Raw genomic sequence first — 19,415 nt, 5'->3', positions numbered from 1 at the left:
GAGAGGAGGAGGGGGGCTCACTGGAGGGAGGAGCTCGGTGTGGTGTGGGGGGCGGCGGTGGAGGGGCGCCGGTCGGTGGGGAGCTGAGAGAAGAAACAACAGGGGGGAAATATGCTTAAGTAGTCGACGTCACATTTACCGAGTGCTTGTCGGTGCGGCCCTCGGAAAAGAAATCAACTCTAGATCTAGGTTAGATGATTTACCGAGAGCAGCTCTCGGAAAATAAGTCCCCCTAGATCTAGGTTAGATGCTTTACCGAGAGTCACCCTCGGAAAAAGTAGACATTCCCGAGGGCCGATAGTCGACCCTCGGTAAGTACTGCTCTAATATTTTTTCCCTTCTCTTTGTGTTTTTGTTTGGCACCATCTTTTTTGTATCTCATATTTCCTATGTTTTTACGACCAAATTTTGAAATTTATTTGTTCAAAACTCAACTTTAAAGAGTATAAAGTAAAAAACATGAGAAGAAGCAGTTTTTGACCGTGGCCTACCCCCTCTCTTGGTGCCGGTCAACTTCCTAGACCGGCACCGAGAGAGAACTTTAAAGAGTGTAAAGTAAAAAATATGAGAAGAGGCAGTTGTTGACCGTGGCCTACCCCCTCTCTCGGTGCCGGTCAACTTTCTAGATCGGCACCGAGAGAGAACTTTAAAGATTGTAAAGTAATAAACATGAGAAGAAGCAGTTGTTGACCGTGGCCTACCCCCTCTCTCGGTGCCGGTCAACTTTCTAGACCGGCACCGAGAGAGAACTTTAAAGAGTGTAAAGTAATAAACATGAGAAGAAGCAGTTGTTGACCGTGGCCTACCCCCTCTCTCGGTGCCGGTTAACTTCCTAGACCGCAGGGGCCACCGGATAGCCCATGCCCGTGTGCTATTTGAATAAGCAACACACGTCCTTGACGTGACACGTGCCTCACAAACCACACACACGGGCGGGAACATCGAGGACCGGCTGCGTCCGTCCCCGAGACAGAATCTTCGGTGGGTGATCCCTTGACAGAATGAGCCTAGACTTGGTCTGTCATCTCGTGATGACATGCACTAACACGGAGAAGCAGTTATTCACCGTGGACTACACCCTCTCGGTGCCGAATAACGCCCTAGCCCGCCGGGGCCACCGGATGGGTGCTCGATATGGAGACCGCCCGGGGGGGGGGGGGGAGGGCACCCCTACATGCGTGTGGCCCATGCATATGCATGTAGGGTGGTGTGCTATTTGAATAAGCAACGCATGTCCTTGACGTGGCACGTGCCTCACAAACCACACACACACGGGCGGGAACGTCGAGGACCGGTTGCGTCCGTCCCCGAGACACAATCTTCGGTGGGTGATCCCGTGATAGAACGAGCCTAGGCTTGGTCTGTCATCTCGCGATGACATGCACTAACACGGAGAAGCAGTTATTCACCGTGGACAACACCCTCTCTGTGCCGAATAACGCCCTAGACCGCCGGGGCCACCGGATGGGTGCTCGATATGGAGACCGCCCGAGGGGGGGGGGAGGGCACGCCTACATGCGCGTGGCCCATGCATACGCATGCAGGGGTGGTGTGCTATTTGAATAAGCAACGCACGTCCTTGACGTGGCACATGCCTCACAAACCACAGACACGGGCGGGAACGTCGAGGACCGGCTGCGTTCGACCCCGAGACAGAGTCTTCGGTGGGCGATCCCGTGACAGAATGGGCCTAGACTTGGTCTATCATCTCGCGATGACATGCACTAACATGAAGAAGCAGTTATTCCCCGTGGCCTACCCCCTCTAGGTGCCGAACAACGCCCTAGACCGCCGGGGCCACCGGAGGGGTGCCGGTCTCTAGAACCGGATGAGGCCCATCCAAAGAAGAAAACACAAGAAGGTAATTATGATGTGCTAAGGTTGTTTTCCAAGCATGGAAGAAAACAACAAAAAAAAGTATAATACATATTATCGAGAATGCACAAGAAGGAAAGAGATCTAGGTTAGATTCTTTACCGAGAGCAACTCTCGGAAAAGGTGGCCATTACCGAGAGCCGAGAGTCGACCCTCGGTAACCACTCCTCTACTTTTTTCCCCTTCTCTTTTTGTCTTTGTTTTGCACTATCTTTTTTATATCTCATATTTCATATGCTTTTACGACCAAAGTTTATAAATTCCATGACTTTTGATGATTTTTTTCAAAACTCAACTTTAAAGAGTGTAAAGTAAAAACATGAGAAGAAGCAGTTGTTGACCGTGGCCTACCCCCTCTCTCGGTGCCGGTCAACTTTCTAGACCGGCACCGAGAGAGAACTTTAAAGAGTGTAAAGTAATAAACATGAGAAGAAGCAGTTGTTGACCGTGGCCTACCCCCTCTCTCGGTGCCGGTCAACTTCCTAGACCACCGGGGCCACCGGATAGCCCATGCATATACATGCGATAGCCCATGCATATACTATCTTGAAGAACGGGCCTAGACTTGGTCTGTCATCTCGCGATGACATGCACTAACACGGAGAAGCAGTTATTCACCGTGGACTACACCCTCTCGGTGCCGAATAATGCCCTAGACCGCCGGGGCCACCGGATGGGTGCTCGATATAGAGACCGCCCGAGGGGGGGGCACCCCTACATGCGTGTGGCCCATGCATATGCATGCACAGGTGGTGTGCTATCAGAATAAGCAACGCACGTCGCTGTAAAATTCTGCGGTAACGATGCGGCGTGAATATTATTAAATACTCGTAGCGCGATAAAATCATGTGTTTTTTACACGACGTGGGCACATGTGCTATAGGACTGATGGTAATTTTTCATAATTTTTGGTGATGGAGAAGTATCTGAACACTTCCCTCTCCGCGGATTGCTCTTCGCGTGTCTACGACTATGGCCGGCGGCCTCCGGTGGCTAGCACATGCCGCCAAATCTTGCGTAGGCGGCCTCTCACAAGTCTGGAAGTGTTGTGGTGGTTGCAAACGCCCGGCCCGCATCTCCGGGGTGTGCCCCCCCTCACGGACGGCGCCGCTGCCGGCACCTGGAGGGGGGAAACGGACGCGTCGGGTCTACACGGATGGGGTCTTGCTGTGGCTTTGGCCCTAATGTTGCTCCAAAGTGTTCCTATGGGCTGACCTAACACAACCGGGTGGAGAGTTCCACTGGTCAAAGCCCGTCCGTGCAAAGTCAAAGGGCTAGATCCCGTGGTCAAACGCTACAGGGTTAGGCGGGACGGGGCCCCTGGGGGGTAGCCATGCCACCGGAGCATCACACCGGGCCCTCATACATGCCGTACGGTGTGGTGGCATGTCCGAAGAGGCGGCACGCGTCTCCGGGGTGTGGCCCCCCTCACGGACGGCGATGACACAGTAGTAGACGTTCTGCGGTAACGATGCGGCGTGAATATTATTAAATACTCGGAGCGCGATAAAATCATGAGTTTTTTACATGACGTGGGCACATGTGCTATAGGACTGATGGTAATTTTTCATAGTTTTTGGTGATGGAGAAGTATCTGAACACTTCCCTCTCCGCGGATTGCTCTTCGCGTGTCTACGACTGTGGCCGGCGGCCTCCGGGGGCTAGCACATGCCGCCAAATCTTGCGTAGGCGGGCTCTCACAAGTCTGGAAGTGTTGTGGCGGTTGCAAACGCCCGGCCCGCGTCTCCGGGGTGTGCCCCCCTCACGGACGGTGCCGCCGCCGACACCTGGAGGGGGGAAACGGACGCGTCGGGTCTACACGGATGGGATCTTGCTGTGGCTTTGGCCTAGACTTGGTCTGTCATCTCGCGATGACATGCACTAACACGGAGAAGCAGTTATTCACCGTGGACTACACCCTCTCGGTGCCGATCAACGCCCTAGACTGTCGGGGCCACCGGAGGGGTGCCGGTCTCTAGAACCGGGCGAGGCCCATCATTTGAAAAAGAAAACACAAGACGGTAATTATGATGTGCTAAGGTTGTTTGCCAAGCATGGAAGAAAACAACAAAAAAAGTATAATACATATTATGGAGAATGCACAAGAAGGATGCTTTACCGAGAGTTCCTCTCGGAAAATCCGGCCATTGCCGAGTGCTGCTGGACGACCCTCGGTAACTACTGTCGGTGCGGCTCTCGGAAAAGCCCCCGAGATCTAGGTTAAGACTTTTACCGAGTGTCGCTAAAAGTTGGCTCTCGGAAATGTTTCCCGCGGGGACATGCAAAATTTCCGCCTCGCGCGCGCTCACTCCTCTCTTCTCTCTCTGTTTCTCTCGCCCCCGCCCCCTCTGTCCGCCGCCGCCCCTTAGTGCCGCCGCCCCATCCGGCGAGCTCTGCCGCCACCGCCGCCGCCTCCTTCGCCGCCACCGGGAGTGCCTCCCCCGACCCCTCCACCTCCACCGAGCCCCCCCACCACCACCTCCACCGAGCTCGTCCACCGCCACCATCTCGGCCAAGCTTCACCGAGCACCACCGGCGCGGCATCCCCTCCACTGAGCTCTACCTCGTCCGGCATCCACCTCCCCCGCCACCCCTGCCCCGTTGGTGAGCCCCTACTCAATCTTGTTTTTTTGAAATAAAAGGGGTTTCCCCCTCTCCATTACAACAAAAGGTGTATATATATGCATAGGGAATAATGTGTGTGAGTGTGTGCTTTGTATGTGTGTGTGTCAGTGAGTGATGTTGGTGTATGTGTGCATATATAATGAATGGTTTTTTTATATATTTAGGTGTGTATATATGTGCATATATAATGAATGGTGTATGTGAGTGTGTGTGTGGGAGAGGGGTGCTATTGATGTGTGTGTGTGTGTGCATGTGTGAGTGAGTGTGTGATGTGTGTGTATGGATATGTGAGTGTGTTTGTGTGTGGGGGTGTGTGTGAGTGAGTGTTATTGATGTTTGTGTGTTTGACATATGATTGACACAACTTCATTCTTTCATGCAGGACATCCATCTATTTTGACAATAGAGAGAGTGAATTCCGTTGCACGCTTCAAGGGTAATCTCTTCCCGTTCATGTGTAGGTTTTCATTATTTGTAGATCACCTAAATAGTCGCGTAACCTAGGTGTCTCCCGTTCGGAAGGGTTGTATCTATAAATATGAAAGTCTTTGCATATTTATAACCTCAACTCTTTCGAATTGTCCACGTTTTCCATGGACAACCCGAGGATGTGTAGGCGGGTCATTTTCATGATGTACTTAGATCCGAGACAGAATTTCGACAATGTCTCCTTGTTGTTCTCTAGATACACATCCTCTTGGCTTATTGCTGAGACGTGTATTTGGAGAACAGCGGGGAGGTGCTGCCGAAATTTTGTCTCGGGTCGGAGTACGTCATGAAAGCGGACCCAACCTACACATTCTCGGGTGGGATTAGGACCTATCTTTACCTATTACATAGCTCAGTGCATGTCGTAAAACTTGATGGAACCACGTGTTACATAATTTTTTTATGTGTGTGTTTCACTTTATATCAGAGGATGGAAGAACGTGAGTGGATGTACACCGGACATCCCAGCATGGAGGGTATGACCCCTGAGTGGAGGTCGAAGACCAATGATTTCCTGGAATTAGTATTTGCTGGAGAAACGCCAGTTCCTGGAATTTGGTGCCCATGCATGGAGTGTGATAACCAGACTGAAAGAGATAAGATTACTATGAGTAAACACTTAGGCAAATATGGGTTTACGCCAGGCTATTACCGGTGGATCTTTCACGGTGAGACAGAACAGTCTAGGGCGGAGGTGGTGCGATAACGCACCGGCGAATATGATACTCGGATTGAAAACCTGTTAGATGACATCCGCCGTGCGGATCCGCGGGAGGACCCGAACTCCGAGGAGCCGCCGGAAAGCCCTAAAGAGTATCATGCAGCTTTGTTCGCGGCACAAAAACCCCTTCACGCCCATACAAAGGTTACTCAACTAGATGGCATTGCACGCCTAATGGCCCTGAAGGCAAACCATAACATGAGCATAATTTGCTTCAATGAGTTATTGTCAGTTATTGCTAGCCTGTTGCCTAAAGAAAATATATTGCCAAAGAACATGTACGAGTCGAACAAAATCCTCGGTTCACTTAAGATGTCGTATGAGCAAATACATGCTTGTCCAAACGGATGCATGTTATTTAGAAATGAACATAAAGATACGAATTATTGTGTCAAGTGCAAATCCTCTAGGTATATTGAGGTAATAGATGATGATGGTGGCAAGAGGCAGCTCACAATTGCCGTCAATATCCTTCGATATCTTTCATTCACAGAAAGGATCCAGAGGCTTTATATGACCGAGGAAACTGCCCAATATATGAGATGGGCCGCCGAAGGGAAGATGTGCAATACAAAAAAGATGCAACATCCACGGGATGGTGAAGCATGGAAGAAATTTGTTGAAATTCATAAGAAAACAGATGACTAGAAGAGTGTAGCTGTTGGGATAACAACCGACGGGTTCAATCCATATGGTTTGATGGCTGCCATATACAGTTGTTGGCCAGTATATGTTATCCCCCTGAATCTGCCCCCTGGCGTTTGCATGCAACGACATCACATGTTCCTGACGTTGATAATTCCAGGTCCTAACTATCCCGGGAAGCATATGAGTGTGTATATGGAGCCATTGGTGGACGACTTACTTGTTGCTTGGAACAACGGGGTCCGGACATACGATGCCGTTTCAAAGAAGCACTTCAATATGCATATCTGGTACCACACATCGCTACATGACCTACCGGCACGTGCGATATTTTGTGGTTGGTGTGTAAAGGGGAAGTGGCCTTGCCCAGTGTGTCGACAGTGTGTGACTTTCATTTGGCTGGCTAAGGGTCACGAGTATGTATGCTTTGACCAACATCGGCAGTTCCTTCGCCTTGATCACCCATACAGGCGAGACACTATGCACTTCCAAAAAGGTGTTATTGTTGATGACCCGCCACCACCTATTATGACCGGTGCCCAGCTTAAGGATGAGTTAGATGCTCTCGAGGAAAAGCTCGATGGGAAAGGTTTTGTGGGATATGGAGAGACACACCAGTGGACTCACATTCCAAGCTTATGGAGGCTCCCTTACTTTAAAGATCTTCTACTTCCACACAACAATGATGTAATGCACACCGAAAAGAATATTGCGGAGGCCTTACTCGGCACGCTCCTCGACACCGAGAAGTCAAAGGATAACATTCAGGCTAGGATCGATCAAGCCAAACTATGCAACAGGCCAAAATTAAATTTGGTGCCTCGTGCAAAAGGTAATTCTTGGAAGAAGCCACCAGCCCCTTTCACCCCTTCAATGCCCCAAAGGAAGGAAATTCTCCAATGGATTGTGAACAACTTGTACTTCCCTGATGGATATGCAGCTAATATCATGAGGGGAGTGAATATGGCTACAAAGCGAATATGAGGCCTGAAGAGTCATGACTACCATGTATGGCTTGAGCGGATAATGCCTGTGATGATTCGAGGGTATGTCAGAGAGGATATTTGGCGAGTGCTGGCGGAGTTGAGCTACTTCATCCGTCAGCTTTGTGCCAAAGAACTAGATTATGAAGTGGTTGCAAAGTTGGAGGAACAAGCACCTGAGTTGCTATGCAAGTTAGAGATGATATTTCCGCCAGGTTTCTTTAATCCGATGCAACATATGATCTTACATCTCGCGTATGAGGCTAGAATGGGAGGACCTGTGCAGATGGCAGTATGCACCTGAATGGGAGTTCAAGCATCTTCGTGGGAAATGTAAGAATAAAGCCCGCATTGAAGCCTCCATAGCCGAGGCATACCTGAACGAGGAGGTGGCCACGACCACGACAAAGTACTATCATGACAGTATTCAGACTAGGTTAAATCCAGCTCCTCGTTACAATGAAGAACCCACTAGTAATGTTTCCGACCTTAGCCTCTTCGAAGGCCAAGGTGGCAAAGCAAGTGGACCGAAGCCCAAGAACTTTTCACCTACTGAGTGGTCGACTATTATGATCTATGTCTTGACCAACATGGAAGAAGTGCAACCGTACATAAAGTAAGTGTAGAACGCCTTTATTGACAACTACTCTCTAGTCTTGAGTTCTAACTCGAATTCTTCCTATTGCTAGGGAATTCCAGAACGAATTCTAGAAGCTACCACGGCCTCCTAGCGACGACGAATCAGCAGACCTTCTTGAAGATACCAATGCTGATGGCGGTTTCATTTCTTGGTTCTCAAGAAAAGTAACTTTTCTAACTTTATGTTACTTCAAGTTGATCTTACTTGCCTGTAATGCTTCCACTAATGAACCAGACAATCTCCTATTAATCTTGTAGGCATATCAGGAGGTTGATATGGACGCCAAAGTGAGAGAAGTAGCCAAAGGTTTTGAATACGAGGCCAAGTCATTTAAGGCTTTTGAATACGAGGCCAAGTCATTTAAGGCTTACGACATGAATGGGTATCACTTCCACACTGATAAACACACGCGTGAGAGGCCCAACCGAAGGTCAATAAATAGTGCGGTCTATTGTCTAGGGACAGATGGACATCACTACTATGGAACCATCAAAGAAATTTATGAGTTGCAGTATTGTGGTTTACAAGGAGTGAAGCCCATCGTATTCAGATGCAGTTGGCTCAATCCTGAGAAAGTGAGACGAACCCCTAGTATTGGCTTTGTCGAAGTTGAACGAGCATCGAAATATGCAGGAAATGATGTCTATATTATGGCTCAACAGGCTACACAAGTGTTTCTTCTCCCATACGCGTGCACATCTACGGAATATATCAATCTCTTGAAGTGGGATGTCGTGTACAAGGTACCCCCGCGTATCAAGGTACCTACTCCAAACAAGGACGATTACCATATAAACCCTAACACATACGAAGGAGAGTTCTTTCAAGAAGCAGACACTGACGAAGACGAAGATGATGCAAAGGAAGATGATGGCGTGCATCACGAACATGATGCTATGGAACATGAGGCCATGGATGACATGGAAGTAGATAATGCAGAGGACGAATACGAGGATGTTTCTGACCCTCGAGATTTGGCATTACTTATGTGATGGCACATGGGGCTAGATGAGGATGAGGGCCCCCCTGAAGACTTCAAGGATGAATGTATGAACGGGCGTGATAGCGATGATGAAAGCCCTGATCCAAATGTTGCACCTAATATTGACCCTTATTTCTAACAACTCCATGTAATCGTGTGAGAAGTCTATGTATGTGTGTCACAACTCTATGTATTCGTGTGTGTAACAACTCTATGTATTCGTGTGTGCAACAACTCAATGTATTCGTGTGTGCAACAACTCTATGTATTTGTGTGTGTAACAACTATATGTATTATTGTGACAATTCCATTTATTCTTCATATGTGATACATTTATTATATTTACATCAAGTTGTATCATCTGTACTAACTGGTTTGTTCTTCTTCGTATCAGGTGATTGAAACATGACAGGTAGCAAGAAGATTCCAAAGGAAAGTTTGAAAAAAGTGAATGATCTGTACAATGATCAACCTGCTCGACCGGTGAAAGCGGTGGCCGCTCCTTCATCGGTTGCCACAACCGCGAAGAAGGCCAAAGGATTGGCGGGTCTAGACACCCGTCCGGCAAAACGTGCGAAACAAGGTCGAGTACCACGCGGGGGAGGAGTAGGAGGCGGACGAGGAGGGGGAGTAGGTGAGGCAGGAGGAGGAGGCGGACGAGGAGGGGGAGTAGGTGAGGCAGGAGGAGGAGGCGGACAAGGAGGGGGAGTAGGTGAGGCAGGAGGAGGCGGACGAGGAGGCGGACGAGGAGGGGGAGTAGGTGAGGCAGGAGGAGGAGGCGGACGAGGAGGCAGACGAGGAGGGGGAGTATGTGAGGCAGGAGGAGGAGTACGTAAAGCAGCCCGGAGTAGAGCACCTCTTTCTTCTCCTCGACCCTCTGATGCAGTGCTTCACCTGCTCAGGAGGAGGAAACAGAGGATGGGGGTGAGGCGTGTGAGGAGGAGGACGAGGAGGATTTTGCGGAGGAGGTGGTGGAGGATGAGGAGGAGGAGGTGGTGGTGGAGGACGACGCCGCCGAGAGGAGGCTGGTTGTTCGTCAGGTTTCTAAGGGTGGGGATGGACCCTCACGGGTGACAGAGCACCACGAGGTGAGTGGTTCGCAACCGAGCGGTTCGACTATCAGCACTACTTCCGGAGGGGAAGTGTGGCTGCGTGGTCCTTCAAAGCTTCCAAGACGTCCATATGTGCATAGAGACGTGTTGATTAAACCAATGGGAGAGAAGTAAGTGGTTATCTCGACTCATCCCATATAAATTGTACCTTTTGTCATTTCCTCACATATAATATGACTTCACTCTTCGAAATGCAGAAGCTTAGTAAAAGGTGGTGAGAGGCGTCTGCCACGGTCGCCGAGTGGCATCATGGGGGTCTTTGTAGATTAAATTATCCTGGACTGGTCACTTTGCCGAACGGTATCATTGAGCCAGCTTGGTCATGGGATCACTACAAATTTGCACTGGATTTCCTGGATATGTGTCAGAGGGTTTATGATAACAGAGCCATGCGAGTGGTCAACGATTTCTGGGTAAGTCCTTTCAAACACCTAAATGTCAATACCGAAAGGTTTAAATTTGCCATAGTCATGATTTAACCCTTCTCACATGTATGCATGTTTGTAGGATTTCTATACATGCGTTGAGGGTCAGAAGGATCGTGCAAATGTGGTGGTCGAGAATATTGCCAAGAAACTAGTCCACGACATGCACTATGAGGAGCGCGTCCGGTTAGTGGTGAAGTATCACGCGGACTATCTCAACCATAGGATTTCCAAACAGGAGGCTCGAGGGACGCATCTTTCACGGGACAATTACTTCAAGGCAAGTGACGATGGATGCTTGCTATTCCCTACATTACCGCAAAATTAGAATCCTTACTAAGATGTATTTGTTTAATTTACAGGTGATTCCTCGGTGGTGCGCTGACAAACGTCCGTGCTGGGAGAAGATCGTCGAACGGTGGACAGATCCAGGGTGGCAGGATGAACACAAAGTAATATCTGAACGGCGTAAGTTGATGGGGGGTCGAGGACACCGTCAAGGCAACCTCACCATCCCAGGTGTCGTCTCAAAACATGTAGGCAACCACATCCTTTTCTTTTCATCATGTTCTCTTTCATTTGTGAGCATTCCCTTGATTGTTTGGATCGCTTTGTTTTGCAGAAAGAAGACACTGGCAAGGATATCACTTACTTCGAGGCATGGACCATCAAACGTACCAAAGACGACAAGGACAAGGACCCTCTCCACCCGGAGAGGGACTGGATCAGCTCTAAAGCCCGGTCAGATGGAGAGAACTACACCAAAAAATTGAAGGAGACGTACGGGCCTGACGCTGATCCTCACGTGCTACCGTTTGACCCTCTTGTGGCCATTGCCGCGGCAGGCGGTAGACCGAATGGCCGGATGGCGGTTCACCTCGATTCTGTCATAACCTCCTCCCTTCCGAGAGTCAACACGCTCAGTGCTATGAGTACTGGCTCTACTCCTACCGTAGAGCGTCACGTACCACATTCCGTGAGCATTATTGAGGATATTCAGGTCAGTGCTTCTTCATTGATCCTTCATGGTCCTACATATTTGCATTTCAACATGAATGACATTGGCATTGCCATATTGTAGACTCGACTGATTGACACCGAGAAAGAACGAGATGAAAACCGGGCCAAGCTGAAGGCACAAGATGATCTAGTAAAGTCTTTACAACATATGGTGGCCAATCTTTATTCCATGCAAGGCCAACCAGTGCCAGAGATGCCACCGACGCCAGAGTGGAACATTGTGAGTTTCGTTCAAACTATTTCTATCACCATTTTCGGCATTACATATGCATTCATCTCACTATTGGGTCAATCCATCACAACTCAACCCATCACAAGGGTCGAACAATGTTCCGGTAGTTCCACCTCAAGTTGGTGGAGTTGGGGCAGCAAAGGGAATGATGCCTTCTAATGTTGATGGTATCACTCCGGTTGATGGAGTTGGGGCAGCAAATGGAATGATGCCTTCTAATGTTGATGTTATCACTCCGATCTCCAAAATCGCGTGAACTTCATGTTATGTTATATTTGAAACTGTTCCTTGTATGTTGAGAACTCTTGCATCTTGAGACTTGTAAACTTGTGGTCTATTGCTTTTATGTGGAATGTTTTTCAGAATCAATCATTGCTTCTTTTGTTCAGTGATGCCTATATGTGACATGTTCTATGCGTGATGAACTATATGCTGCTGTATATGTTTCGCTGCAGGAAAGAAACAGAAACAGGGAAAAAAGGCTCCTGGGCACACCATTGCCGAGGGCGGCTCTCGGCAATGACTGTGAAACTGGACCAGAATGCACCCTTTACCGAGAGGCCTCTCGGTAAAGGATAATAACCTGTAGCCCTCCTGGCAACTTTACCAAGAGGCCTCTCGGTAAACGAAGAAGGATTGCTGACGGTGGCTCTCGGCAAAGTATTTTCACGGCTTTTAGGAGAAGTGACATGGCCCTCCCCTATTGGCTCAGTTTGCCGAGAGCCACACTCGGAAAACATAGAGTTTGCCGAGCGTGGCTCTCGGCAAAGATGGCCCTCGGCCTGTTCGCCTGGTCCCACATGTCAGGAGCTGACATGTGTCAGCCACCTACTGGGTGGCTTTGCCGAGAGTGGCTCTTGGCAAAGATGGCCCTCGGCCTGTTCGCCTGGTCCCACATGTCAGGAGCTGACACGTGTCAGTCACCTACTGGGTGGCTTTGCCGAGAGTGGCTCTCGGCAAAGTTGGCCCTCGGCCTGTTCGCCTGGTCCCACATGTCAGGAGCTGACATGTGTCAGCCACCTACTGGGTGGCTTTGCCGAGCGTGGCTCTCGGCAAAGATGGCCCTCGGCCTGTTTGCCTGGTCCCACATGTCAGGAGCTGACACGTGTCAGCCACCTACTGGGTGGCTTTGCCGAGAGTGGCTCTCGGCAAAGTTGGCCCTCGGCCTGTTCGCCTGGTCCCACATGTCAGGAGCTGACACGTGTCAGCCACCTACTGGGTGGCTTTGCCGAGAGTGGCTCTCGGCAAAGATGGCCCTCAGCCTGTTCACCTGGTCCCACATGTCAGGAGCTGACACGTGTCAGCCACCTACTGGCTCTCTTTGCCGAGAGTGGCACTCGGCAAAGAAGGCCCTCGGCCTGTTCCCCTGGTCCCACGTGTCAGGAACCGCCGTCACCGTCTGCTATCCGTTAGCTACTTTATTTTGCCGAGTGGTACTGTTTGGCTCTCGGCAAAGTCTTTGCCGAGTGCCCGTGTTCTGGCTCTCGGTAAACTCCTGTTTGCCAAAGAGGTGTACGCCGGGTGGCTTTCGCCGAGGATGACACTCGGCAAAGGCTTTGCCGGCGGTTTTCGGTCCTTTGCCGAGTGTCCGTGGCACTCGGCGTAGCCCAGAATTCAAGTAGTGCAGATTGCCGAAATGGAATATTTCTTGCGTGCGGCCGGCCTGCAGAGTGCAGACACAATCTTTGCTACTGGGAACAAAAAAGATCCTTCTATCAGTTATGCACTGATCACTCTTTACATTGTTTAGTTGCATGAATCAGCAAATTCACAATTTCTATTTTTTCCTTTAGAAATTTAGACCTAGCAGCATTCTCTGGTAGGGTTTTTCATCCTAACGTGCAACCATTGGTGGGCCGGTGCATCAGTGCTTGAGCGCAATGTAAGCCCCGGTCCCGGCGATGGCTCCGAGCGGCGGCGCCACCATGTAGACCCAGATCTTGGTGTACGTCCCGGTGGCGATGGCCGTCCCCAGCGTCCTCGCCGGATTCATGGACGCTCCCGTTGACTCCCTGCTCACAGTCACATACATGCATGCATTATGTCAGATAATACGTAATTTATTATACTCCTAGCTACGTAAAATCAGTTGGAGTACAGATTCATTTAACCGTGGATGGATTGATTTCACTTACGCAGAGATAAGGGCGTTCATCATGATTGCTGCCCCGGCTGCCACTGCTATCAGCTCCTTCACCTGAAGAAAAGAAACAATGGCGCATAACGTCCAATTCATCACTAAGCTGGTGGACAAAAGGCAAGACCATAGTGCATATATATAGTAGTAGTACTCGTTGTTGAGCAAGTGAGATCGATGAGCAAGGAGATGTTATTACCGCCTTGGGATCGGTGGCGTGGGCGACGATTACGAAGAGGAGGACAAAGGTGGTGAGGAACTCGACCAAGAATGTCCCCGCGGTGCCGAGCGTGGGCACGGTGGCCACAATGGCGCCGGGGTTCGCCGGGTGGTAGACCGCCTTGGCCACGAAGGACGCGGCGATGGCGCCTAGGAACTGCGCGGCCATGTAGGGCGCGAGGTGGGCGCGCGGGAGGTAGCCGTACACGGCCATGGAGACGCTTATCGCCGGGTTCAGGTGGGCCCCGGAGATGTGGACCAGCGACGCCACGAGCACCGTCACGGCCAGCCCCGCCGTCGCCGCCACGCCCAGCAGGCCCAGGGCGCCGTCGTGGGTCGCGTTCATGATCAGCGCCGACAGCAGGACGAAGAGGAGCAGGAACGTCCCCAGCAGCTCCGCCAGCATCTTCTTCACGAGGAGCACCGCCGCCCTCTCGGCGCCGAGGGTCGAGTGGCCGCCCGGCGACGGTTCGGCCATCTCGTCGTGCAGCGGCACGATCTTGAAGGAAGGCGAGTTTCGAGGCGCCCTCCTGTCGGTGTCGTCGCCGACGCCGCGGGCAGCAGGGATGCTCAGAGAAACATCCATGGTCACGCTCCTGCTCAACTCCATCCTCTGGTTAGTAATTACACCGACACAACAGAGACTATCTATCTATATACCTGATCGAGCGAATGGCTTAATCTGGATTGGATGGAGTGAGAGTATGAGAGTTGAGTTCCAATGATGCTTGGGGAGGTGTGTGTATATATATATAAGTAGAGAAGGCAGGCCTGGGTTAATTTGGGTTTTTGGCGGGCACGGCATGCATTGTGGATGCTTGTCCAAACAAAAGAAACCATCTGATGATTAGGTGCAAAGCACTGCCCGACAAGACGGGCCTATGATTGATTCAATGATGAGACAGTGAGAATGTGTGGATGATTATAGTACCAGTAATGTGCTAGTCCATGGATTGGCCTCGCCTGCTCATTCTCGTTGTACTTGGTCAGACATTCCGTAGGCATCCTCTTGCTCCTCACGACCAGGTCGACCCTTTTGACGTCACATCAATTCTCATGTTTCATTTTCTGATGGGAGAACGATTTAGGGGAGGCCATATGTTGGAACGAGGGGATGTTCTCAGATCCATGATGAATTAAATTGTTTTCCTGTGAAATTTATATGGCAAACGTTCCCTTGAATAAGGAGCAGAGAGAATGATGGACACATTTTATTTGGCTGTTACCTGGCTGTACTTACTTGACGACTGTATCAGCTAATGTGTGGCTGCCATAAAGAAAAAACGTGACCAACCGAATGAACGTACGTCACAAGTGCGGCAAGCTCAGGCTGATCGACAAGATATAAGACAGTGATATGTTCGGCCATGGTTCAAATGATGTACTTGTTGAGCAATTTATCATATGACTCAAAGAGGTGGGATTTTGGAGGCCTACTGTCCCGACCTGTGGAGCACGCCGCAAGCCGAGATGGGGAAAAATCTAGACAACGTCTGGACTCATTCCCGCAACCCGCGGCGCGCGCCGTGACGATGCGAGGTGAAGCGGGCGGCGGAGGAGGAGCACGCGTGTAATTTTTTTTTCCAAACATACTAATGGCGCACCAGGGCACAGTGCGCCATTACTAGTAATGGCGCACCAGCCAGATAGTGCGCCACTACTAATTTTTTTATTTTTTATTCTTTTGCAAAACTACTAATGGCGCACCAGGGAACAGTGCGCCATTACTAGTTTGGTGCGCCATTAGTGTTTTTTTTTGCAAAACTACTAATGGCGCACCGCATTAGGTGGTGGTGCGCCATTAGTAACCTGGGACGAGCTAGATATTTTGGACAGCCACACCTACCCACTCACTTTCCCCACTTCATTCTCTCCACCTCCTACTCCAAGCTTGTCTCGGCTGCCTCCTCCTCCTCACCTCATTTGCACCATAAATTCATCCAAATTAAGTGGTTAAATTACCTTTTTTTGATAGGTAAGTAAGGGGGAAGCTATCTTTATGTTGTTCTCCCTCTCGAACAACGTGCACATGCACTTTTTATGGCCTAGCTAGATCTATGTATGTTTGTGGTGTTGCATATGTTTGTGGTGTTGCATATATGTTTGTGTTTGCAGGTACCGGTATTTGAAATGCGATAGTTGCCAATATTTTGCCGGAATGTTGATTCATTTCCGTTTCGGCGAGAATTTTGGCACTATGCATTCTTTTTGGTCCTATTTTTAGGGAAAGTCATGCCAAATTTTTTCTTGGTTCTATATCGTTTTGCTCTACCCCGCAGGCGACCATGGCCCGCACGATGACCGAAGGCATCGTGAATAGGTTTTTGAGCTCCGCGAAGGCCGAGATGCTTGAAAAGAACGAGACGGAGATAAGATGTCCGTGTCGAAGATGCAAGCTGAAGAGCCTTATTGCGGACCCGGATTCCGGGCAGGTGCGGGACCACCTGCTCTTGCGTGGTTTCATGGATGGCTATCGGTCGCAAGGTCATGAAGATGACTATGAAGTCGTCCATGGGGGTCGGGCAAGAAATGAGGATGGGCAGCAAGACAACCACCGCGGCTCGGGCGGGCGAGAAGACGAAGAATCTCCAGGACATGATCACGACGGTGATGCTGTACACAGTCATCATGTAGAAGATGCCGGACATGATGATGAGGAAGATGCGGGAGCTGACGAAGGGCATGATCATGAAGATGAAGATGCCGGCGGAGCAGACGACGATGGACCATCGATGGGCTGGGTGCAGGACCCTCATATTCAAGAGCTGCTTCTCAAGCAGACGGATAACGCAAGAGCTACCGCCCGAGAGAAAGCCAAGCTGGATAAACTGGAGATAGACGCGGTTACTCCATTGTATGAAGGATGCAGGCCCGAGGATACCCGCCTGAAAGTAACGCTCATGGCTCTGGAGATGAAGGTAAAACACAAAATGACCGACGCATGCTTCGACGAGAACATGTCATTCTGGCACGAACGTCTTCCCAAGGGGAACAAGTGCCCGACCAGTTTCGAGGAGGCGAAGAAAATCGTGTGTCCTCTGGATTTACCGCACGTGAAATACCATGTGTGCATGAACAATTGCATCATTTATCGGGACGAGCACGCGGAGTCTACCATATGTCCGGTGTGCGGCGTCACTCGATACAAGAAGAGGAAGAAAGCTCCTCGAAAAGTGGTGTGGTACTTTCCGATCACTCCTCGTCTGCAGCGGTATTTCGCGGACCCTAAGGTAGCAAAGCTCCTGCGTTGGCACGCGGATAGGGAGGAGAAGAAGCGAGAAGATGACGCAAATGATCCGGAGATAAATAAAAAAGACAAGATGCTGAGTCACCCTAAGGATGGGAACCAGTGGCAAGCGTTGAACTTCGAACAACCAGAATTTGGGAAGGATCCAAGGAACATCGTGCTGGGCGCGAGCACTGATGGAGTCAATCCGTTTGGCAGCCAGAGAAGCACACATAGCACCTGGCCTGTGTTTGTGTGGATGTACAACCTTCCCCCCTGGTTGTGCATGAAGAGGAGTAGATTCACATGAGTATGCTAATTGAAGGGCCGAAACAACCAGGGAACGACATCAATCTGTATCTGAGGCTGCTGAAAGAGGAGCTAGACACGCTGTGGAAAACGCCAGCCAATACGTGGGACACTGCAGAGAAAGAATATTTTCCTATGAGAGCCGCACTGCTCATGACGGTGCACGACTATCTCGGTTACGGATATCTCGCGGGGTAGGTGATCCACGGATTTTCTGGATGCGTCAGGTGCATGGATGACACAACGTATCGCCAGCTAGATAGAGATCCCGGGTCTTCGAAAACCGTGTTCATGGGACATCGAAGGTGGCTTCGCGACGATGACCCGTGGAGGAAACGCAAGGATCTGTTCGATGGTGAAACCGAACCCCGAAGACGCCCGCGTACGAGGAGCGGCGAGGAAATAGACGAGCTGTTGAAAAATTGGAAAGATTGCCCACTGCCGGGAAAGAAGCAAAAGGTGCCAGAGCCAGGAAAGAAGCGAAAGGCGCCAGAGCCACTGCTGAAGGTATGGAAAACGAGGTCTGTTTTATGGGACTTGCCGTACTGGAAGATCCACCGTGTACCTCACAGCCTTGATGTCATGCATATCACGAAGAACGTGTGCGAGAGTCTGCTTGGTACCCTACTCAACATGCCAGAGAGGACCAAAGATGGGCCGAAAGCAAGGGCAGACTTGAAATCAATGGGCATCAGGGAGGAGCTTCACGCTAATGATGATGATGAGGCGAAGCAGGACACGGAAAGTCGTCGCAAAGGCAAAAAGGCCAAGAAGACCGGAAATGACTTCCCTCCCGCGTGCTTCACTCTAAGTCAGGAGGAGATCGATCAGTTTTTCACCTCCCTCGTAGGAGTAAAACTTCCTTACGGTTACGCGGGGAAGATAAGCAGATACCTAGACTTAGCGAAGCAGAAGTTCAGCGGGATGAAGTCTCACGACTGTCACATGCTGATGACACAGATACTTCCAGTTGCAATCCGTGGGATCATGGACGCGCACGTCCGTGAAACGCTATTTGGCCTATGCAACTTTTTCGACGTCATCTCTCGGAAGTCGGTTGGCGTGAGGCAACTCAGGAGGCTACAGGAAGAGATCGTGGTGATACTATGCGAGCTTGAGATGTACTTCCCTCCCGCATTCTTCGACGTTATGGTGCATTTGCTGGTCCATATCATGGAGGATATCATCCAACTCGGGCCGACGTTCCTGCACAGCATGATGCCGTTCGAAAGGATGAATGGTGTCATTAAAGGATACGTTCGCAACATGTCACGTCCAGAGGGAAGCATAGCCAGGGGCTTTCTGACCGAAGAGTGCATCTCCTACTGCACGAATTATCTAGGCATCGAGAACCCCGTTGGTCTTCCCGTCAACAGGCACCTCGGCAGGCTCGCTGGATGGGGTCACCGTGAGGGTCGCCGCGAAATGCATGTCGACTTCGATGGTCGACTCGCCGACTTTGAAAGAGCAAACCTAGTCGCGCTACAACACATAGACATGGTCGATCCTTGGGTAGTACAACACAAAACGTTTATTGAGAAGACGTACAATGACCGAGGCCAACAGAGGACGGACCGAGATATAATCAAAGAGCACCACTCATGTTTCACGCGTTGGTTCAAGCAGAAGCTTCTGTCGTACCCTTTACATGAGGATTCTTCCGCGGAAGAACAACTCATATTCGCCTTGTCACAGGGCGCCGAGCACAACCTGATGACGTATGAGGCGTACGATATCAACGGCTACACATTCTACACCGAGGACAAGGACATGAA

At 50.3% G+C, this 19,415-nt stretch overlaps 1 protein-coding gene across 1 annotated transcript; it reads right to left on the bottom strand.

Moving 5' to 3' along the window:
* Positions 1-13,613: 13,613 nt before the first annotated feature.
* Positions 13,614-14,802, bottom strand: LOC109779626 (aquaporin NIP3-2). Its single transcript, XM_045231443.1, has 3 exons — positions 14,086-14,802; positions 13,885-13,946; positions 13,614-13,761 (listed from the first exon to the last, which is right to left on the bottom strand). The coding sequence occupies exons 1-3, from the start codon at positions 14,713-14,715 to the stop codon at positions 13,614-13,616; spliced, it is 840 nt and encodes a 279-aa protein (XP_045087378.1). The 5' UTR covers positions 14,716-14,802.
* Positions 14,803-19,415: the final 4,613 nt, after the last annotated feature.

The sequence above is a fragment of the Aegilops tauschii genome, chromosome 7, assembly GCF_002575655.3.
Source record: "Aegilops tauschii subsp. strangulata cultivar AL8/78 chromosome 7, Aet v6.0, whole genome shotgun sequence".
Classification (NCBI taxonomy): domain Eukaryota; kingdom Viridiplantae; phylum Streptophyta; class Magnoliopsida; order Poales; family Poaceae; genus Aegilops; species Aegilops tauschii.
This window is presented reverse-complemented; position numbering and strand designations above follow the sequence as displayed.

Coding starts and splice junctions, on each gene's coding strand:
- LOC109779626 (XM_045231443.1), bottom strand. CDS start 14,715: ATGGAGTTGAGCAGGAGCGTGACCATGGATGTTTCTCTGAGCATCCCT. Junction 13,947..14,085: donor ACGCCACCGATCCCAAGGCG/GTAATAACATCT, acceptor TCTTTTCTTCAG/GTGAAGGAGCTGATAGCAGT. Junction 13,762..13,884: donor ATGAACGCCCTTATCTCTGC/GTAAGTGAAATC, acceptor GACTGTGAGCAG/GGAGTCAACGGGAGCGTCCA.